The sequence below is a fragment of the Lepisosteus platostomus genome, chromosome 21, assembly GCF_059453375.1.
Source record: "Lepisosteus platostomus isolate fLepPlt1 chromosome 21, fLepPlt1.hap1, whole genome shotgun sequence".
In the NCBI taxonomy this organism is placed as follows: domain Eukaryota; kingdom Metazoa; phylum Chordata; class Actinopteri; order Semionotiformes; family Lepisosteidae; genus Lepisosteus; species Lepisosteus platostomus.
The window spans coordinates 18,345,038-18,369,104 of NC_142631.1; the positions used below are offsets into that span (position 1 = coordinate 18,345,038).

At 36.4% G+C, this 24,067-nt stretch overlaps 1 protein-coding gene across 8 annotated transcripts in view; it reads left to right on the plus strand.

Moving 5' to 3' along the window:
* fibcd1b (fibrinogen C domain containing 1b) overlaps positions 1-24,067 on the plus strand; it is a 231,184-nt gene that overhangs the window by 182,028 nt on the left and 25,089 nt on the right. For all 8 annotated transcript variants that reach the window (XM_088615308.1, XM_088615307.1, XM_088615311.1 and 5 more), the window contains one exon: positions 11,545-11,641. In XM_088615308.1, the coding sequence (XP_088471434.1) occupies positions 11,545-11,641 (97 nt within the window). The remainder of the gene's footprint in view (positions 1-11,544; positions 11,642-24,067) is intronic.

Below are 24,067 nucleotides of genomic sequence, written 5' to 3' on the forward strand. Positions count from 1 at the left end.
AACAGACCCTTATCATCAACAAGGTTGATTGCAGATGCTTCAAATAGACAGGAGCACAAAGCAGTACTTCAGTAAACATGATTAAAGGCCTATCTGACCACCCTTAAATGTATCCCTACAATAGCACAAAGTTATGATAAAAAAAAACATTTCCCAGTAGTAGTACTTTAAAGTATTAATAAACTATACTTTGCTCTTTAAAGGTTATTTTGAGATAGGAATGGGATATGCTGTATATATATATGAAAGTTCAGTTCTTCATTTTCAAAGAATCCTGTATCATAGAGATGTGTAAAAACTCCAGGCTTGCACAAGTACTTACCAGCATCTTGAGCACTTTAATATGCTCTCTGGCTGGGTGCCAAAGAAATAAATCCAGGAACTGTGGGAGTTATTGCTTTTATCACAGTTTGTAGTCAGTTTAAAGGCAGATATCTTAGGCAGATTAGGCAAGATGCAATATAGGACAGTCACACCATGTAAGCATGCATTGAATAATATGAAAAAAGCCCACACAAAAAAAGAAAAAAAGTGTAATGGCATCAGTGCAACACTGACCATTCAGTAGAAACCATCAGAAGTGGCTTCTTTCTTGATGAATACATCCAAGTTCATCTTGGTAATTCACCATACTGTATGATAACAAAACCTGCATTTGAAACCTTTTAGATTTTTCAGTGTGCTTTTCTACAATCTGTGTAATTCATGAATTCCCAAACCACTCAGCCTGTCATTTATAGAATACAAAGTGCAGAATTAAAGGGGGGAAAAATAACACAGTGTATAACCTAAATAACCTCCCATTTATGTTTTCAGAATTTCTGACACACTTTTATATTTCCTCTTCTTGCATTTCTGTTTTTAATGATTTACAGTAGCGGTGTGTAGCTCTGCAGCTTTGTGTTCCAACAGCCGTGATACTCTGCTCTGGCTGTAACTGGACTCGGAACACGAATTCCTGATATGCAAGTTGTTTTCTGTTTCTTACCATGGTGATTTAATGGCACTTCTGAAATGAAAATGTGAGCAGACAGCTTCAGTAACTCTTCCTCCGAGTCCACTGAGACATGCTAAACCCAACCCTTGAGCTCTTCTTCTGGACACGGTTGTCAGAACCTGCTCATTTTCCTGACTTTACTGCTAGGCCTACATAGCAGCGCATTTAAAACTGAGAACTGGGCGATCCTTCTTTGCTGAAAGTGTTGTGGGAGCATAGAAGTCATCATGTTCTTGAAGCCTGTATCCTGGCTTTTTTCAAGAAAGGGCTGGATGAGCCTTGCATCAATTTGTTACCAACTACTAAATAAGCAACTGTAGATGGGCCAAATTGCCTCCTCTCAATTCTAGCTGTTCTTACTGTATGTCTAAAGCAGTGATGTGACTGTGTCCTTCTGGTAAAACATCATGAGAATGAAGCCGTTCAGCTGAGTAAGGGTCCTGGTCTCTGAAAGTTATAAACAGTGTTTTTTTACATTCCTTTTAATTTTTATAAACATTTCACCCTTTATAGATTTTAAAACTGTTAAGGAATTGTGTAAAGTATTTGTAAATGGACGTTTTAACCATTACTTTAAAGGGGGACTGCAGTCCCACTGTCTCGGACCGGTTCTTAAATAAAATCATTGACAGTGTGGAAAAAATTTACAAATTCCAAATTAAGCACAAAATTGTGAAGTCTGTGCAAGTACTGTAGGTCGCCATGTTGTCCCAAACCCCTGGTCTCTCCATGGGCAAGAGTGAGACTTCCCACGATTGTGATGTGATGCAACCCTTTCTGCTCACTAGTCACCATAATGACTGATGTAATGTGATGTACAATCAAATAATTACAGGTTGTGCAGCAGATATTTCACCACAAAAAAGTTTCCAACATGATCCACATGCAGAGTTAATTTCCATTTATCGGCAAAACCATCGGCAATCGGCAATATTTCTATTGGAATAAAAGAGATGTATTCACACTCCTGCTTGTTTACAATGTAATAGGGCAACTTCATGTCACTGGAAGATTTGTTGCCGTGCTCTGAATATCAGAATATGGCGCTGTGCATCCCTGAAAATACTGTCTACTTTCTGATGTAAATTGGATGTTTACAAGTTACTGTGTACATTTTACTTTAATTGTGGTATGAAATGCACTCATTAATGCTAATTCTTTCTACTCCTAAAATATAAACATAGTGTTATAGTTCCCTTTTAAATTGTATTCTGTACGAGGGCAAAATATAATGCAAGTATGAGACCTGGCCTCTTGAAAAAATGCTCTTTGCAGTCTACGAGAAGGTTTATGCCTTTCATTACTTCATTCACTTTACAGCTTGCCTGGTAAAATCAGTATATTTGTAAAAGCTGTTCATTAGAACCAAATTCTGAAATAAACCAGGTTCAAACAGACGGATTTTAGGAGACACTTAATGCGAGCCTTAACTGCAGCAGCTTCTATCATCAAGCCAGCAATACAGTTCCCATTGGCACTGATAAAGATGCATTTGACACCCCTACTCTCGAAAAGAGTAGGGGTGTACCCCGGCGTTCTGGCCAAATTTCCCATTGGCCTTTATCAATCATGGCCTCCTAACAATCCCCCTCTATAAATTGGCTTAATTACTCTGCTCTCCTCCCCACTGATCGCTGATGTGTGGTGAGCGTTCTGGCGCACTATGGCTGCCGTCGCATCATCCAGGTGGATGCTGCACAGTGGTGGTGGTGGAGGGGAGTCCCCATTGCCTGAAAAGCGCTTTGAGTGGAGTGTCCAGAAAAGCGCTATATAAATGTAAGCAATTATTATTATTATTATTATTATTATTATTATTATTATTATTATTATTATTATTTGAAAACCATTCTTAAAACACACAGTGTTGCAAGAGTACTGCTGATCACCTGAGGTGTGCAGCTGTCTCATTTCTGTGCTTATTAAGGTGTTACAGCACAGACCCACACGGCTCAGACGACGCATTGCTCCACGAGGCCTCCGTGTCCTTCTCTGGTGGTGGAAAATGAGCCTGCTGAATGAGCTGCCAACCGGAGGCAGGTGATGAGGGCTGATGCAGGCTACGTCTGAGAGCTGTCTTACAGGAATTAGATTGAGGCCAATCCTAATGCCATGACTCAAGGGAAGAAAGGAAAATGGGGGATCAAAAGACAGCAGCACACTATTGCAAAGAGGCTGTTATCGTAGCAGGCTAGATTTTTGGGGGGAGATCAGGTTTTTATTAATTTTAATGCTTCAACAATGCATCTCACCTGAAGAATAAGACATCTTTTATTCACAAGAAATTAGACAAAGAACACTTGATTCTTAGTTCTTTGCACTTTCGAAAAGCATTTTAATCAATTAAGAATAGAGTTTTCAGAGAACTGAAGGCTAAAGTGGCACATTTCTAGTTTTATTTTTACTACATCTCACAGAAGTAGCTTTTGGGAAGCCCTCACCAAAAGGGGATGATGAATACAAAAATGATGCTAAATAATGACCCAACGGGCTATCATAAAATATACTCTTCAAAGCTATACATAAACATTGAGGAGGAAGGTTTAGAATTTTATCAGACAGAGGGTGTCTGACAGGGATATATTGTTTAAAATGGATGTTTGATCTGATTGCAGTATGTTTCTTGTGCATGTTCTCGTGCTACTGTTAAAATTTAGATGTGAGTGTTAAATCGATCCAAAAGGAGTTGCAAGAAAAATACTGACAGTGATGTACAGTAAATATCTATATTGTTTTGTTGCTCTCACAACTGTTGTGTTATAGTAGAATGCAGCCCAGCTTCTAATCATGTAAAAGATGTTTGATTGTATCATTATTTACCAACAAAGGTGCCTAGTTAAATGTACTTTTTTCGTAACATAGTGTAAATAAGGGAAAAACACATTTAATCAATAATTTCAATAAACTTCAGTCTCATAATATAATTTCCACCACTTTATTAAAAAGTCATGAACTGTTGGCCTCTCTTGGCTGTATTTAATTCATACAGTATCAAAGGGTAGTTTTCTTTTTTATTGCTTCTAAAATCTATTTTTCCTTAAGGCTTTAGATTTGCAGCTAGAGAGCTTAAATTATATTTTAAATCATAAAAACCCCACTATGTTTAAATACTGAACATAATTTTTAAAAATCTTTCCAGTACTGTAGAAGACAGGTCAAAGCTTTAAATTAAAAGAGAAAATGTTTTCTCTCTATGCCATGTATTATTATAGAGGGCTCAGACCCCTCAATTCTGTAGCCTAAGTGGTTCCCAAAAAACCACCACAGCCCACAATTATGTTTCAGTCGGATAAAGTAGTTCAAGTAGGTGGCTGCATCAGCAGGCATAGGGTGCAAAGGAACAAATAAAGGTTTATTCCATGGTAAAAAGAGAAGAAAAAACACAACGTTTCAGCTGTGGAGCATTCTTCGGGTGTGGATTTCAGTTGGATGACAATGACAGAGAGAGAACACAGCGTTCACACCCACAAGGTTTCAACACTGAATAACCCTACAGAGAAAATTCACAAATTAAAAAAACAAACCTTACATTTAGATAAATTCCTGTCTCTTCATTAACGAAAACACATTCCAATACCGTTAAACTATTCATGATATTTAGACTAAATCAGTTTCAACAGTAACCACACACTGATGTCATCTGGGTACATTTAGAAAAAACTACTCTAATTTAAAAGGAAGACAAACCAACTCATGTCACATGAAAACCAGAGTGACAAGAGAGTATGTACATGTAATTAACTTTAACAAAAAAACGTGAAAACTAGTCATGCCCCATACAGCCCAAACCAGTCAGCAAGCAGATCTTTTTCTCTTCCTCTTCCAGGACTGCTCAACTAAAGTTCATTTGGTAAAAGTAGCTTGTCCCAGGAAAATAAAAAACAAAAAGAAAAAAATATTCTTATCTTCAGCCTACTGAATCCTGAGAGTGATCACTCCTCCCATGTCTGCTTCTCTCTCTCCCTCCGCATAGTAGTCTGTCTTTGCACCACGCTCATGAAATCAGCACGGCTGGTAGGGATCGCCTGGATTGGATCACTCACAGTTGCTGAGTCAGTAGTCAGATACCATAGGTCACCTCTATGCATCAGCATGCTAATGAACAGCAATATCTATCTATACAGTCATAGGCCTATTATATAACCTTTTCCGCATTTTCTCCCTAAATTAGAAAACACCAGTATGACTGATAAAGGATGCATTTGATTAGTTATAATTGTGAAGTTGTCTGCTTTCCTCCACCTGACTAAAATTTTCACCAAAAATGCATTTATTTCATTTTTCAAAACAACTAACAATTAGCATGGACTAAAAAATGCAATGTACAGTATCTGAAGGCAAAATACTATTGAAGAGCTATGAGATTAAACTCTTTATGTATGTAGAAAGGTCTGATGGATGTGTGATTTTTTTATTGATGTTAAGCTTAATCAGTTATGCAATTCTGTGATGCAATTCTTTGCAATTCTATGATGCAACTGTGATAACGGAATTTGGAATTGTAGAGCAAACGTTAGCAGTAGTCCCTACAAGTCATGTAGCTCAATTTGTAAAGGGAAAATTGCTTATGATACACATTCAGAAGATGAAAATAAACTAAATTACTGTACAGTATATGAGGGAAATATGTACATCTGGTTTAAACAAATGAAGCTCCAAAGAAAGCATAATAAGAAGAATAATCTTAGGGTCTAGGTAACTTTCTGTGTAAATGAGACATCCATTAAATTGAATATTTAGATGTATCTTTACTTTTTTGTCAATTTATATTGCAGATACAGTTAGTGATGTTCACAACAGACTCTCCAAATTAGCTGAAAACTAATACAACACTTTAAAGCTAAACTCAAACCACAGCTTAAGCACTCTTAAATAGCCCATTTAATACACAACCATAACTTCAACCAAAGGCACAGTTTCATTGTAATTCTAACCTTAACTTTAAAGAAGCCCTAGACATACAATTAGTTACCCTGGGTTAGTGTTAACTTTCCCTTTTAATTAGAGTTCAAGTGAACACCAGACAAAACATGATGGGTAGTTTATATACGTGCCAAGTGATTGGTTGTTGTCAAGAGTGCAGCACTAGGGGAATGCAAGTGAGAACATTAACCGAACACAAGATGTAAGACTAGTAATCTTGGGATTTCATGTTCAGTTCTCAAATATCTAATTTGCCAATTCAAGTCAAGGCTCAAGTGAAATCACAAGAAAAAAGAAGAGACTCAAGTCACAAGTTTGCACGACTGATTGGTATGCACTGAACTGTATCAAAGAAAAAAATGTACATTTACTTTTCCTGTCATCTACTTCTCTTGCAGGAGGTTTCGCTTTCCTTGCATGTAGGATTGTGATCAGTGATTTTACTTACTACCCATATAGTGTATCACACAGCCATGCACACAACTCTTAAAATGTCTTCATTAAAATCCTACTAATTGAAAAGTCCAGAATTAAAGAGAGCTTGCACTTTGACAGCCTGAAATTTTACATTTGCCTTTCAAAAAGTGGAGTGCTTTTCAATTCACAAATAACTGTTAGACTTTCTTATGGGATGTTTACTGCTGCATTAATGAATAATGTATTGAAACAGGAGCACTTGAGCGTATTTTTAATTACTTGGCTAATACACTAGGTACAGTAACAATTTATCAGCCTGCCATCAAAAGGTGACTCACAGTATATTGAGTAAGATTAATATTGAATTATTTAAGAATTTCTGGTTGCACTGGAGTTTGGGGGAAGTGAGGAGTTTTATTTTTATGAGTCAAGCAGCATTCATTAACATTGAATGATACCCAAGCCACCTGCACAGAATCTGAACATGTTTTATTAAGTGTACGGTTGTTTTTTCAAAGATTATATACCACTGGTTTGAGTCAGAAAGGCTCAAACCGGTAAACATAACTCCCCTTCAGCCTTTTCATCAGAAACAACCCAGAGATCCAAACAGAAAAATTACCCCTTGGGAGTTCTATGAGTCTTGAGCACTGAGTTTAGTCATTTGTGCATTGCCCTGTGATCTGACTGTCATTCTGGCCTTTTCCATAAAATAGAAATTGAAAGATCAAACAGGTTTAGTTGTTCAATACCGGTTGTCCTTTGCTGTTCTATTATACAGATGTGTATGAAAACGAAGGTGAGAAAGTACTTTTTTATCTGGTGCTTTTTTATGTACAGTATGTTGTTTCTTTTCCATGCAAATATCCTATTGTTTTTGCTCTCAAATAGACATCTTTTACTTCAGAAAGTTGGGATATTCACTGACCATTATCTTCTGTCCTTTACCATTCTTCATCTTCATAATGAACTTTGCTTTATACTGTATAGTTAATCAGGAATGATTAAAGGTAAAAGCAGTAAGAACTGCTGTAAAAAGTAGTGCATTTACAGCATTATATTTCACTTTAAATATCTAAAGCAAATGGGATGAAAAACAAGACAATTAAAAAAAATATTTTCAGACAGATGATTTACTATGTAAGAACAGAAGAAATGATATGAGGAAACAATTTGACCTTCTTAACCCATCCCTTACTAGTGATTTGCAAGTAACTCCAGGATTTTATTTTCAGTTTGTCCTCAGACTTCTATTTCGTAGTTGCCCTTCTAGCTGGTTTTGTAAATGTCCATCAGGGTTTTTAAAACTTAAATTGCCATGAAACCTACTCTGTTAGTTCACGTTTCAAAGAAAATTGCCTTTTTGAAGTATGTCCAGTATAAGATGAAATTACAGAAAGTGACGGTAAAGTGTGTGTTTATCGTGAATTATCTTCAGCAAATATTAATTAGAAATTTAATTCAGTAATATGGGAAATATGGATATGTGAGCCCCTTGAAAGTTCCAAACACTTTCCATAATGTATCCAAGTTGTGCAGTTGCTATATAACATTCTCTACATTCAGTTGTATTTAATTCAGTTGTATCAACAGCAAGTTGTATTAAGGATGTATTTGTGAGTATTCCATCACCCTCTTTGTTTAATATATGTTTTCACTGCATAGATCTTTCACTTGAGGTCTTTGGCATGTTAAAAGTTGAATTCCTGTCCTGTATGCAGGCATGCAGGGTAAATATCTCTGGTATTCTGCAATAAGATGCATTTCACTAACACTTGTATGATCTAACCCCATGCTTTATTGTAACTGATGTATATTGATTTTATGTCATTCTCCAATCACAAACTGCCTATGATTGTTGACAGACATCTCAAAACTTGGACTCATCTATAAAGAGCACTTTTTCCAGGTGTGTGCATTTGGTTTGTTTCCAGGTCTACACACTGTTTCCCTCTTGTTGGAAAGTCTTTCAGTCTTCTAAGTTTTTAGCAAAGCTTACAAAGCAGCAACAGATTCATAGAGGCCATTGGGCATTAATGTTTATTTTACTGTTCTTGAAGAAATATTAGTACACTACCTGGTCTTGCTGCAGTGTCATTTACAAGATCGCCCAGAGAATTTATTCAAGACTTGAGTCAACATTATAGTGATTTAATATTAATGTCACATGAGATTCCTTCCCAGCAGCCATCATACTCACTATAAGGTTCATATTACTATATGAATCATTTTATTATGTTTACTTATAAAGGCTTTGCTTTGGCAAGTTTAGTAATTGTTAGGCAACCAATAACAACTCTACATTAAGTAATACACTGTATTTGCACTAATGATATTTTTGTATCATATGCACTTTGCATTATTTACCAATTTTGTCTTCAGATTAATTTCTAACTATAGATTAATGCACCTCAATCCTGGCAATAATTCCTAATCAAAGCCACACCTGAAAGGCATACTTTTTCCCAATGGTTTTGCAATATCCACCTCATATACTGTACAGTACATGGAGCAGTACTATATCTTCTCTTTTCAAGACTAATTAATCCTCTGTGAAAATCTTAATCCTCTGTAACAGGATCTGGACTCAACAAGAGTTTAAATCTTACTTCTAATTCTATCCATGCAGAGCTGGACCGCAGTGTAAGTCTCTCAGATGTGGTCTTACTTCCTGAGCTGGTTCATGAAGAACTACAGGATACAGAACCTATCCATGCTGAAAAGAGAAGCTTAGAGAAACTGGATCCAACACAGACACCATGTTGGCTGGTAGCTTGGTGTTGTTCATTATGTAAAAGTAAATGCAGAAGGCTGGCATTCATTCTGCAGGCATGGAATTGGTATGGTAAAACAAGGACTATTCCACCTTATCTGGAGACGCCTGTTTTATTCTGACAGAGCTCTGTAGCAGGTCTTATTCAAGTTTGCAGACTTAGAATCTGACTTCCTGTAATTATGCATCATGAGATATGAATAAACTAGGGAAGGTTAAGCAAGGCAACAGAAGACGTACAGTAGCAATGCCTTGGGATAAAAGTGACATTCAAAGAAACAAGTATGCTTTATATTGCAGTTTTTATCTAAATAAGAAATATGATAGCTGGCAGAAGACAATAGTAGCTGTTTAATTGTTAATACTACCATCTGTTTTTTCTTCTAATTAGTTCCTTTTGTGTGTTCAATTAATTTAAGAGGAATACTGAACACCCTGCTGTGGAACAGTGAATTAACGCCAGCTGGTTAGAAATGTCAGAAACGTGTGACTCAAGTGGTAAAGAACTAGATTTATTTTTGGGTCTCCCTATACTACTAGTTCAGGTTTTATTGGGTATTATTAGTCACCATGACTGAAATTCTCCAAAAGGTAAGATAAATTGACCATATGGCACAAAATCCTCAGTATTTTTCAGTGATGAAGTTGGCAGGACGTTGGTTTAATGTCGCATTCCGATGATCACACCTCCTACTGCATGTTGTGCCCATATACCAGGGCATTTGTTTGGACATTTTACTCTAGAGAAAAAAACACCACCTACTGGACCATCAATACCATTTACAGTACAGCAGCCACCTGGTTTTCCCTGAAGGTCTCCCATTCCTGTACTGACCAGATCGAGCCTTGCTTAGCTTCTTACAGTAGGTCTGATGAGATCAGTCTACAAGGTGGTAACACTCTGCTTAGCACGTTTGACATGGGTGTCAATAATAAAACTAAAAACAAAATATCTTAGAATCACTTGGAAATTACTTAGAATTGCAATTTTGCGTGGCACTGCAGGTGTTACTCAATCTGCTATAAATTTTGGCATCCGATTTTTCTTACATTTAAAGGTTTACCCAAGAATTTCCGGTATTTAGGAGGAAGTCAATCTGTAAGAGACACAGTTATTTAAACATAAAGATATGTACACTTTATAAATGCAGTAAATTAATAAAGATCAATATTGAAATAAATGTCCAAATAAAATGGCACATACAACAATTTAGAGGAGATATATCTGACTGGCTGGTACTGTTCGAGTGTTTGTTACTTTTTGAGTAAAGCAACATTGATTTATTGTTTGTTTTTTTTAAAGAAAATGATGGTTAAATCTCAGAGAAATATAACCTCAAGGCATTTAAGGTATGCCTGAAACAATACACACTGTATGATGTCTTTTGACTAGAATGGAAAGCTCAATGCTCCTATAAAACAAGCTTTTTTATTTTGGTAGTTGAAGTATAGACAATTTACATGTGTTTTAATAAATACTTCTCTCTTGTAAGATACTGTCTTTATGACATACGTAAATGGTTTGTCATTTAAAGAGAGTAGAGACTATTTAAAAATATTGTGAAAGCTGTCACACTAGGGTAACTGCCCTTTGAAAGCAGAAAATTGTTCTGACAGCACCTTTTTTATTTTTTAGCACAAAAAAGGAGAGAATCACATCTTGCCAAAACATATCTTTATTCGAGTATTCTTTACTAAGGTAGTTCCCACTTATAATACAGTGAACATTGTCAGCAGGCTGATGGGGGTAAGAAAAAAGGAAACAACTGAAAACATGCGATAAGGCACTTCTTATGGTCATTTCAAAAGTCAACTTCCAATCTTGTAATATATGATTATTTAAACACATCTGTTAACTCACCAGTTACTCACTTTTTGCCGGGTTGGTGTTATTCTGTAGCAGTTAAATACAATAGTTTATGTGTCAGACCACCTGGGTTCAAACCTCAAAAACATTTAATTAATTAAAAATGGTAATTATTACCACTGATAATCCTATAATGAAGTCCGGTAATATGTACATTCTTGTAATTAAAATAAAGGAGGAAAAGGCTGCAGCAATCGAGATAAAATGGGTTTTAGGGACTCACATGGTTAGTTAGGCTGTCAGATTCCCAGAGAGCTGCCCAATGCTGTAGTATGGAGTATAGTACATTGTTTGTTTGGCTCACATTTGAAAAGAATGAGACTTGACCGTGAATGAAGATGCATCTTGAAATGAGCTCAGTTTGATTTAAAAAAAACTGCAGATTCCAACTAGATGTAGGCATCAAAAGAAAAATACATGTTGTTTCTCATTTTTAAAGAGATGTCATTGGTGGGACAAAGCAGTGTTTGATTTTGACAGCTCTTTGTTTTTTAGCACTGAAAATAGTCTGAAAAACTCACATTGGAGTTGATGTTATTACCCTTTTTTCTATTTGTTTGTTGCTTTTAGGTTTTCCAGCGTCGTGAGGATGGCTCTGTCAACTTTTTCAAGGGCTGGGATTCCTACAGAGAGGGGTTTGGGAAAATAACTGGCGAACACTGGCTTGGTAGGTACAGTGCATAGAACTGATTTAGACACATTCTTATGACACAGTCTGAAGACCTCTGGACCTCTGATGTCCAAACTTATTGCTCTTTGCTCGATCTGACTGCTAAGATAAGCTTGAATACTTTACCACCAGAACATTACATATCTTGAGTCTGGTGTTTGAATGATGCCATAGAATTGTATTTAAAGATTTAGAGCTAATACCTACAGCATTCAATTGAAATATTTAATTTCTCAATACCTAACTAAAAATTATGGCTAATTTGAAATTGTTTTGTTTCAATATTGCTTTTTCAGCTTTAGGGATTGCTGTATAATCTTGTTTTTGTCATTTTCTGTCACAACCAGTCATATGGTAGCTAGTTCTTAGGTGCAACATTGGAAGTGATTCAGCCATACCTGTATAAATAGGCAGTTTTGCTTTAACTTTGCAATCTTCAGGAAAAGATCAGCATTGTTTCTGGATCTGCCTAATAGCTTAACAAGATTTTTCATCAAGGGCAGAATAGGCAAGACTAACTTGGTCCTTGAGAGTCTGTCTCAATCCATCAGATTGTGCTGAATACGCTTTAATCACCCATTCTAAAGCCACAGAGCAGGAACAGGAAAGGAGGTAACGTGCTCAGTGAAGTAAAATTAGACATCATCTAGATCGAAAATCTATACAGTCTGCAGTCCAAAAGAAGCAGAGGTAGATTATCCAGACATAAATAATTTGCTAAATAGATTTGAATTTTACATTTTGTCGAAGTGTTTAAATGTAATTATGTAGAGCAAGGTTTCTCAATACCTTTTCCTCTCCATCTTTTATGTTCTGAATTTCATTCAAATGGAACTATTAACGAGTGAGGTTAATCGAACCCTTTGATTCTGTTTGTTTCATAAGACCTTTTTAACTAAATCTAAAACATTATACCTGTTGGTGTCACAGATTTCTTTATTTGGGTCGGCTGTGCTGCTTCAATAACTGAATGCCTAGAATATGAACTACTGGTCACGCAGAAAACTAAAATGCTGATAAAATGATAAAATGCTGATAACGCAGAATTTTATGTTTCTGTCTTATGAATTTCTAACTTAATAGGACAGCTGTAAAGAAATTGCTTTTGGACAGCTGTAAGAAAGCAACAGTCAAAAACTCTGACAACAGAGGTGCATTTAATTTCCTCACAACAGTGAATTTAAAGCAGGGTCTTTCTGAAACAATGACAGAGCACAGAAAAATGTCTTAAAAAGAACTGGTGAAGAAAATATTTCTAAGTGTTCAATAAGCCTTTGTAATTTATTATTACAACAACACAGACATTAGTGATGCAGTGAGGAATTCTGGCTATAGCATAGAATTTACACATACAATCATAAATGTTTTTATCACAGTTTGTCAAATATTAAAATAAGATTAATGATTAATAATATGAATGAACCCCCAGATCAGCAATCGTCAGGATTCTCTGAAAGAGCAAGAAAATTTAAAGACGCCCTTTTATACGTTTTTTTTTGCTGCCCTACTTATTCTATTATATTAGTAGTTTTTAAAAATTATTTGGAGATGTTAGAAAAAGTTGTTGGAAGTAGGCAAGAACAACAGCAAGTTGCACCTGTGGTGCTTATCACCTATTTCAGCTTAACTTGTATGATGTAGCACTGGAGGGAGTGCTTCGTGCTTGGCGGTGCGGAGCCAAAGACTTCCACACTCCACATTAAGATTTTACAACACCACCTGGTGGTTTACCAAAGTAGTGCAGTCCTGCAAAAGAATGTTAAAAATCGTTGGAATGTGCCATGTACAGTATATCGTGTTTAACTCCATTATTCGTCGTGCCTTCTGAATGGCTGGATCTGTATGTACTCCAGGGCCGCACAGTGGTACATGGTCAGCATTACTGCCTCACAGCGCTGAGGCCCTGGGTTCAATTCCAGACCTGGGGTGCTGTGTGCACAGAGGTTGTATGCTCTCTCCTCTCCTAGAAAATGACTGGTTGATCTACTGCAGCGTTCATCACACGTTTTTTCCCCTTTCTCATCCATCCATTGTTTAACCGCCTCTTCCAATTCATAGTTGTGGGGGAGCCAGAGCCCATACCAGCAAGCAAAGGCCAGAAGGCAGGATACACCCTGGACAGGACGTCAGTCCATCACAGGGCACACAGACACCAACGCACACGTTCAACTAGGGCCAGTTTTCCCAAAAGTCAATTAACCTACCGGGATGTCTTTGGACTGTGGGAGGAAACCAGAACACAGGAAGAACGTACAAGCTCTGTGTAGATAGAACCCCAGATCTGGAATTGAGTCCAATGCCCCAGAGCTACAAGGCATCAGTGTTAACCATGGTGTGACCTGCCTCCCTAACCCCATCCCACATGTTAAAAAAATAATTTAATCTCCCGCCAGAACAGAAAGATGTTGTTTAGTGTGTGTTTTTGTCATTGAGATCTTTTCAATAGCTGTTCTGCGCAAATGTATGCTGAGGCATTGTAAATTGTTTCATGTTGTTTCATGGTGATTATTAAGCCAAAGTGATGTCTTGTTGTTTATTCACAATACCAGATTCTGTTTTATGGCATTCTGTCTGGCATATATGGCATATTAGTCAGAAAGCAAAACTGAAGGTGTCTCAGTGCTTATACTAGAAGTCAGACCTGTCTGACTCTAAAGCATTTCCAGTTTGACCCAATATAGTACCAGAATGGCTTAGCACAAAAGAAAGGATAGCAGCAATTTGGCAGAGGAAACTAACAAAAGTGGCACTGTACGTTATAGTATTAAAAAGCACTTTATCTCCCCGGCAAACATTATTACTCAGAACTCATAAAAGGGACACCAAATTGCAGTGTTTATCCATTTCATTTCACTGTTGTCTGTGACAGTTGGTGAATTTGCAGTCACATAATTGAGCTCTTTGCCGAAAATTGGGTGGGTCTTCCTTCATCCAAGTGTGATTAAGGGAGAAAAAAAATCTCCGTCTGTCTCAGCCAAAGCAATTGAAGCTACCATGTTTTTAAGAATGGCTGATGCAAAATGACATGTCTGCCAATGTGGATCAGTCCAAATAGACTGAGTGTCTCTCAACAAGAGAAAGGGTAGTATGGTTGTGCTGCAACAGTACAGTGTCCTGCTAACATGGCCATTGTCTGCTTCCTTTTATAAAATGTCTTTAAAGCAATAAAAAAAGCTTTGACTGGCCTCAGCTGCTACTTTCTCAGTATGCCCATTACTTTCTTGTCAGCACGATGTAGGGCTTCAACCACAGCCTTACAGAAACAGCGTCCTGAGAGATGGAGAGAGACAAAATGGGTTTGGTGACTGGATAAGTCTTATTTTTTAGTATGTAATCCTTAAGCATGGGATCAACTGCCCATACTTTAAATAAGGACCCAAGAAACTTACTTTAACTCATGGGCCTGCAGCAATGCCTGCAGAATTGTCTATCACCAAGGAACTCTGACACGAAAACTATATACCTTATTGGACTTCCATAAAAAGTAAACAATTTATATCCTAAGTATTAGATTTAAAAAGTTTTTTTAATGTTAATCTTACAACTTTTAATTGTAACCATATTACACTTCCTGTAATGCCATCATAACACTTTACAGACAATTGAGCCTTTTGCAAACATATTAAAATCCTGTACCTTCACAGTGCATTGCTTGGAATGAGAAATACTGTAGGTGTTCTAAACATTTAGAAATCTCAATACATATTTCAAGTGATTTAACATCTCTCTTTTGCATAAAATTAGATTATGAATTAGATTAGATTAGGAATGACAAATTCGTAATATAAGAAATGATATATGGCTAATAAAGTGATCTTAAAAACTGGATACCAGTACAACTTGTGTTGTGCTTCTAAACACCATATTTTATTGGCAAATCATTCATTTATCTTGTTTTTGACATTTTCTTGGCATCTGAGTTGAGTTTTCTTATTAAGATTAATATTTAAAATTTTGAAGTATGAAAAAGTAACCCCCTAACTCCCATCCTTTTGTCAAGCACAAGACACGCTATCTGTTAATCAGGATCTTCTCATTATGTTTTCATACAGTGCTTTATATTAAACAAACAGATGAAAATGACTTAAATGATTCCTGCATAAATATAAATTGAAATATAAATATAAACAATAATTCTATATACAATTGTGAATTAACAAATATGTGACTACATAACTGAATTAGATTTAATTATTTTGATCAGTCTTAAAATAAACTGTTTAAAATCTAAACCTGCACATGCTAGGTCCGAGTATATTTCATTTTTCCCATATGTCCAGTAAATATCAGTCTATACATACTGTACATGTATGAAGCCGAACAGCAACCTTTTGCAAAATCACAGTGCTATTCCCTATACACTCTGACTCACCCACGCACACGGTTAAATCTGCCCTTATCTATTTGCTTATACTGAATTCTGTGGGGAGAATTTTATTTTAAGTAAACTGCATTTTATAATAAAATCTCAATTACTAAGCTTATATTGTAAATCTTAGTGATTTCTCTTATTTTGTTGAAGTAGAAAAATAACTTTCCTAGAAAACTGGTTTTGCAAACTTCTCTCTTTTTCAAATACAAGTGACATAAGTTGACATCATAGTCTCTTCCATGCTGAGTTGGCACCTAGTCTCTGTCTAATACAATAAAACAACAAATTTAAAGTTGGAACCTTTCATATAAAGTATTTTTGGATGCTAACCTACAGTACTAATATTTAGTCCATATTTGGCAGTTCAAAAGTTCTCTTTTCAATATTGTTACATTGTGTTATTTTTTAGAAAAGGAGAGATACTTCAAAATTTTGGAGAATTCATAAATATAAATGGATATTGACAAATACTGTTTATTTGTTGATACGATCAATCAAAATTATAGTTTGAAAGGTAATACCATGCTTTCTCATTTTCTTATTTTCACTCATTAACTGTAGCTTCTTCTCAATAACCCAGTAAAATGTAAATACACTGTTTCTCCACTAGAAGTCAGGCTTTCAAAGCAAAGACTGCTTTCAGAAGGCATTTAATATGCATTTAAATGGTCAAGTGCTGTAAATTGTGGCATTTTACTGAATAAAGATCGTAAATATTGTCTAAAGTATATTAATTTGTACATCTGACAAGTAAATATGGTACTGCAAGCAACCTTCAATGTAATCAAGAAACTAGATCCACAGCAGAAATAAGGACCCACTTCATTGTCTATAATCTGACCTCACCACTTTGCCCACCAATTTTGTATACCTTTCCCTCAGTCACTTGATATCTACACTGGATTCCATGACCGTAACAAATCAGCAGAATATCAGCTATATAATGATATTGACCACTTCACGTTATCTGTAATTCTCACAAGCCAGTGTCAAAGGTGGTCTGCCAGTGCCAGTAACAGGAAAAATCAATACAGTTCTATCCTTTTTTTCTTTCACTCTCAATCGAGCTTTCACATAATAATTTACTGAGCAAGGAAAGCTTAACAGTACAGTAATTTGAATGCAAGGCTAATTGTGCTGAGGATGATGGTATCAATATGTCATAAGAAAAATGCTAATAATGGTAATCTCAGAGGACGGTATGCCTACCCACAAGAAATTCCTGGATAGCAATTAATTCATGACATGGAAGCATGCCTTGCATTGTGTTATATCTTATCGATCTGCATATCTAATGTGATTGTTCCTAATTATCCCAGGGAGCTCTTTACTGAAGATAGAAAAACTTATCTAAGATTTAAGTGCCCAGACTTCTGTGAACTGCTGGAGCTCTTCATTAAAAACACATGAATCTACAAGAGAAGAATGTACTGTACTGTGTATTAGGTGCTGAAACAACAAAGTCATAAAATAAACCCATGAAGAAGGAAACATATGGCAGGAAACATGGGAGACACAAGCTTTTCTTTTAATGTCACATTACATGTCTTCTTATTTGACACACATGAAAATAACAAAGGCGTTAGGAGGCTCGAGACATTTTCCTTCACACTTTTGCAGAATGTGCACGCTGTCTAAGATAACGATGAGAGTTCTGATTCTGCCTCAGGTCTTCTGTGGTGGGAGGTCAGTGAGTAAAGGCCGTCCAGCAGTGCAGCTTTTGAAGTCAGGCATTTTCTGCACATGCAGAAGCCTTCTATTTGTTCGCACCAAGGCGATAAATCGCTAAATCTCTCAACAGCTTGCATAATTAATGCAGACAACAAAGACTGTAGATTACACCTCAGGTCAAGTAATGAACTCATCTGCCTTTTTTGGGTTTTGTTTGTTTGAGGACTAAGGGAAAAAAAGCATATTGTAAGACTCAGTTTCTCAGGTTAAGTGCATACGTGAGAAGCAATAATTCACAATGTAATGCCAATAATCTACCCGCAATGGAAGAAGAAATGGAGATACCTAGGAAACTATGATTTTATTGCCGGTTAGTACAATGCTAGTCACAATGGTGACAGTACCATGACTTACCTCAGTAAATATAGAAAAGATCAGTGTCACAAAGCTGTATCAAATGTTACTATGGAAAAATTAAAATTGCATATTAAATTAAACTTCAAAGTATTATAAAACAATGGTAGGGAAATTGTAGTGAAAGGAAAGTACGTTTTGGTCAAATGCATAGAAAAAAAATAAAAGGGATTAATTCCAAAAAATGCTAAGATCAGAGGACTGCCTAACAGTCTTTCATATGAGATAAAAATTGTGATTCAAGTTTTCATCAGAGCAGGAAAATACAGAATATTTAAAATCAAACTAAAAGCCAGATTACAATCCATCCACCGATTTCTAAAGGCTTCATGAAATACAGGGTCACAGGGGAACGGGAGCATACACTGGCAAGTAACAGGCAAGGCACACCCTGGACAGGACGCTGGTCCATCACAGGGCACACACACTCACACCAGAGCACGTTTTCTCAGTAGACAATTAATCTACCAGTCTGTCTTGGACTCTGGGAGGAAACCAGAGCACCCAGTGAAAACCCATGTGAAATGCGGAGAACTTACAGACTCTACACAGATAGCACACCAAGAATTGAAGAGGACCCCAGCTCTGCTAGGCAGAAAAGCTAACCACTGAGCCACTATGCTACTCTTATGGTACAAATGTAATGGTGTAACAGTTATCATTTATTGGTTTCTAAATGTATAGATCTGGGACTATTGTTATTTACTATTCTGAACATGGTCAACAATGGCCTGCTGTTTGTTCTGTATAAAGACATAGCTCTTCGGCTCTTATAGCTGTTAAATAGCTGTCCTGATGAAATTATAAATCCTCTACCAGGTATCCCCACCTGAACACTGAACACTGACTACATGTAGAAAGAAACCCCTATTTCTTTTACCTCTGAAATCCTACTCTGCAAAGACTTTACTGTGCTAAAGTTCCTTCAGCACAGCTCTTACTGTAAGTGTCAGACTCTCCTAAGCATCCTGGCGTTTGTTTTCAAATTATTAGCCTCGTCGATTTCCATAAGCTTAGCATTAACAGTTTTGACCTTGATGTTTGTGGCACCCAAGATCTTTAGCATTCTTATTTTTTTATGTTTGAATGATAGTGCCATTGTCATGTAAAGCCTGTCTGAAATATTCTTGAATATCCTCTTAAACATTGATTTCACTCACTAACTTACCCTTTTATGTAAGACACATAAGTGAGTTGTGCTGGAGGTTCAATACATAACATATAAACGGAAATATGTTTGTATGTTAAAGTTTCCCTTTAGGATTTTACATAGGATGATACAAAACTAATTGTGTATGCGATTGCACATCTCATACTGTAGGTTTCACAAAAATAATACGAGCTGCTAATGGCCTGTTGTAGGGTTGACTGAGTTCTTTAATGTACTCTGTAATATTGTCTGTATGATGTATTGTGCTCCTGTGCAGACAGAGACACAGATTTGCTTTTTGACCTTGTTTTTTGTTTGTCTGCTATTGCCATTGTTTAATTCTGTTAAAGGTTGGGTTTCTTTTGGATATGACCAATATTAGTACAGGTTCACCTTATATTTATTACATTCTTAACACATGCAGTTCACCAAACAACTCCTACTTGAGTTGATACATATAAAAAATAACAGAAAAGTCAAGGAGCCAAACTGTAGTACTCTAAAGAAAGTAATATGCAGACTTCAAATGTGTCCATTAGAAAACATCTAGATTTTTCACGACTTTAAAGAAAAGATATTGCCCTATGGCATCAGTCCAGAAGAGTGACAAGTTACATCTCTAGACATAGAAGAACATCCTGCACTGAGCTGAACCTGCTGGGACCTGAACAGAGTAGACTAAGAGGGAACCTAATACAAGTGTTCCTGATACCTGATACAAATGTGCAAGTGTTCACATTACTCTTATCCTGGAGTCCTTGCACTGGCTTCCTGTCAAATTCTGTCAAAATCCTCACGCTCCCCTATAAGGCTCTGCATGGGTGGTACCTCAGAACCTGTCTGAACTATTACTGCTCTACTCCCCACCTCACAACCTTCGCTCTTCTAATTCTGGTCTCCTATCTTTATAGGAGATCTAGTAAATTCGCCTATCCCCCAAGCCCATCTACACTCTGTGGGTGACAGGGCCTTCTCCTGTTATGCCCCCAATGATGCTGAACTCTCTCCCCAAGGATATCATAGAGTCACCTTCTCTAAACTCCTTCAAATCCAGACTCAAACCTTCTTCTTTAGAAGAGCCTTTACTTAACTGGTTCCAATCTTTACCCCTCTGCTCCTATACTTACAGTAGTACCACCATTTACAGCCTCCCATGTGTATTGTAATCGTGTTTAATCTGGTGTTTACTTCTTATTTATTGTTGTTATTCTGTAAAGCACTTTGAGAAGCCACCTTTAAAGGCACTATATAAAATAAAGTTTATTATTATTATAAGAATTAAAAATCCCCAGAAGCCCTGACATTTTCATCCCAGTGGATTTCTTCAGAATAAGCAGTGAAACACAAAACAGAGCATAAGGGGAACTATGTGAAGGTGCATTTAAAAGTGAGAACTGGAGAATGCTTCTTGTGTGGATCAAGCTACCCAGTCTTGTTGTTGTTGCTGAGTCTCTTGTCTTCTTACAACAAACGGTTGGATGAGATCTTTGGATCAGTCAACTGCCAACAACCAAACCTGCTACCAAATGGCCTCCACTCATTTTAACCATTTTTTGTTTTTTATGTTCTTAGGTTTTTACTTTGGAATTACAGTAACCACAATTAGCTACCATAACGTCTATGTTGTCTGAAGTAGGTAAGCTGAAAAAGAAGTGTTCACTGATTTGGCCATAATCAAGATAGCTGAGGAAAAATTATACTACTCAACAGAAATTGTCTCTAACATTTTCGTTAGATTTGTTGCTGAATCCCAAAATCTTACAGGACCCAGAATTATAATTAGAAAACATATTACCTTAGGGCTGGTGGTAATCAATTCAAAACTCAGTGATTTTCTCTGGTCGAAAACACATTTTATCCTCTCACTCATAACCTCTGATTTCTCTTTCTTTCATCAATTGATGTTTCTCAGAGATTTATAATAAAAAAATCTGCTGACAATGTGATTCTCTTTTCTCCAGCACCTAACTCTCTTATTCTGTCTGCATTTCTAAGGCCTTGGTTTATACTGTACATGTATTGAGTTATTAAGTGGCCCTGTATGTTATACAGTTTATGTATAAGTCCCAATATATTACATTATTTTAAATAAAATTCTATAGTAAACATTATCCCAAATGCCTAAACCTTGTAGATAAATGCAAATATAGTCTTTAAAGTAAAATGCAGTGTTTATAATCCATTCTGGGTGGCTAGTAAAGGAAAATATCTATATTAAAAGTGACTAAAAACCAATGGAAAAAATAGAAAGGAAATATATACACATGCAGTGTTTTTTCTATGGATTGTCTTTGCCTGCATTTCGGGCACAAGGCTTGTTACCTAGATTAGTAAAAGATCAGTCACTTAATCAGTATTCTGAAACTGCATTCCTGATTCTAAACTGACAGTTTTAGAGTCCCAGTATAATAGAGCAGGGTAACAATAGTGGTGGGTCGGTTTGAATGCCAACTCTGGAAGTGAATGTGATTGTAGCATGAAAGCCAGCACAGAACATTTTTTCACAATTTAGACCAGTTCTTGCCAGTAATGACTCTGAGGCACAAAAAAGATGTAATTTCTGGTAATCAGAGGTAATTCTGACACATTCAGAAATTGCTGTAATCTACTGGCAATTCTCAAAGCAATTGTGAATTGTATTTTTCATGCTTTACTTTTTCTGTCTTTTGCAGAATTATGCAAACGTTATAGAAACTCCAAGTCATGCATAGTTTAAGAATAGTGTTGCATGGTGCTAGTGAGCATTGAAAGGGATTACAGCCCACAGCATCAAAAGCATTAGAATGCAATGGTGTTCCTCTTAGCCTTGTAAAGACTGCCCATGCTAATTTCATGCATCATGCTCATTTGATTTTGTGAATTAGAAACCATAATTTTCTTGGCTTTACTTGTGTTTTGATTTGATCTTCTAATACTTGGAAAGAAAGGGAGCTTTTTTTTAAAGTTACAGAAGCTGTAGTGAATAAGGGGAGAGTTTATGAGATGAGTGTATGCCTGACCTCTTCCTCATAGCTGTCAGACTACTAGAACATGTTTTCTGTCTTCTCTTCTCAGCAGGAATAAACCTATTACTTGTTCGTTTGCAGCCTACGCATGCTGACGCAGCTCCCCACCTGAACTACTACAGTAAACTTTTATGAACAAACAGAGTAAATCAAAGCTCATTTTCATTAACATGATTTTCCTTCTGTGATGTAAACTTGCTACCAAGATTGCCTCTTAATATTTTCAATGTTTAAAGTAGTTAATTCAGAATTTAATTAACTCTGAAACAATTGCAGGGTCCCTGCATGTTTTAAATAACCTATACCTTATTGCTTTATTAAAATGTTTTCCATATTGAAAAGAAGCAGTTACAGTATATAGACTGTAGTTCTATATTCTGTAATGTATAGAACAACTGTGCCCCTTAACAAGTTCATAGGGAAAAGTGGAAGATATTAACATGTTTTTTGTGACACACTATTTCAAATCTGTTTTGAAATGTCATAAAGAAAAAGCTAGGATAACATACAGTCCTCTACATACTGTAGCTAAATGAACAATAATTTATGATTTCTGCAATTAAATCTAAGCATCCATGTACTGAATTATTAACACGGGCTTTTGCAACTTTCATTCAGATCAGGTCTATTATTTTTCTTCCACATGGCAGTCCAGCTTCCTCTAGCATTCATGTTGTGTTATTTAATAATAATTATAATAATTAATAATAATTGCTTACACTTATATAGCGCTTTTCTGGACACTCCACTGAAAGCGCTTTACAGGTGATGGGGACTCCCCTCCAGCACCACCAATGTGCAGCATCCACCTGGATGATGCGACGGCAGCCATAGTGCGCCAGAACGCTCACCACACACCAGCTATCAGTGGGGAGGAGAGCAGAGTGATGAAGCCATTTCATAGATGGGGATTATTGGGAGGCCATGATCGGTAAGGGCCAATGGGAAATTTGGCCAGGACACCGGGGTACACCCCTACTCTTTTCGAGAAGCGCCTTGGGATTTTTAATGACCACAGAGAGTCAGGACCTCGGTTTTACGTCTAATCCGAAGAACGGCGCCTTTGGAAAAAATATAATTCTCTTGAGGGTTGTTAATTTTATTTTTACCATCAGTTTATTCACTGATAACTTAGTCTGTGAAGTGTATACCTTTAAACATCTCTGTAAATGCAGTTTTGCTTTCAAATAATTCAACTAATTCCAGTTATTAACAATGTACTGTATGCATTATCTCAGCATTATAAAATACTGTTTTTTTTCTCCTGTAATGCAACTGTAAGTGTTTTATTTTATTTTAGAGTGGCTTGAATCAAGCTTAGGCGTATGGTGACTTTTATCAAGCATGCTTGCAGTTTCATAGTATTAAAATCTAAGGTGTAAAACAAGACCTTCAACATAATGGAATAGCAGTACTTAATCTGGTCATTAGTGAAAGTTTACACATCACTTTAACCTCTGTTTTCTTGGTATGATGTGCTTGACTGACAAGATATACAGTACAGAAACATGGTTCTAATCATTTGGATTTTTTTAAGAGGGAGATATGTGAATGATTCCAGCAAAATCCAAGTTCGCTATAATAGTAACTAAACAATTTCTACTCTGTCTGACAGGTTTATCTATTTAAATTTCTTCTCCCGAACTGCTGAATAAAACATGCTAGGCCTCAGCTCTGGAATGTATTTTATTAAAAAGCATTTTGATTGCCTTTGCAACGGTGCTGCTGTTTATCTTTTGCTAGCAGATTTCAATGAGCCCATTCCTTGAATACAAAAGCATTTAGCCATACGTGTTTAAGATGAATGAAAT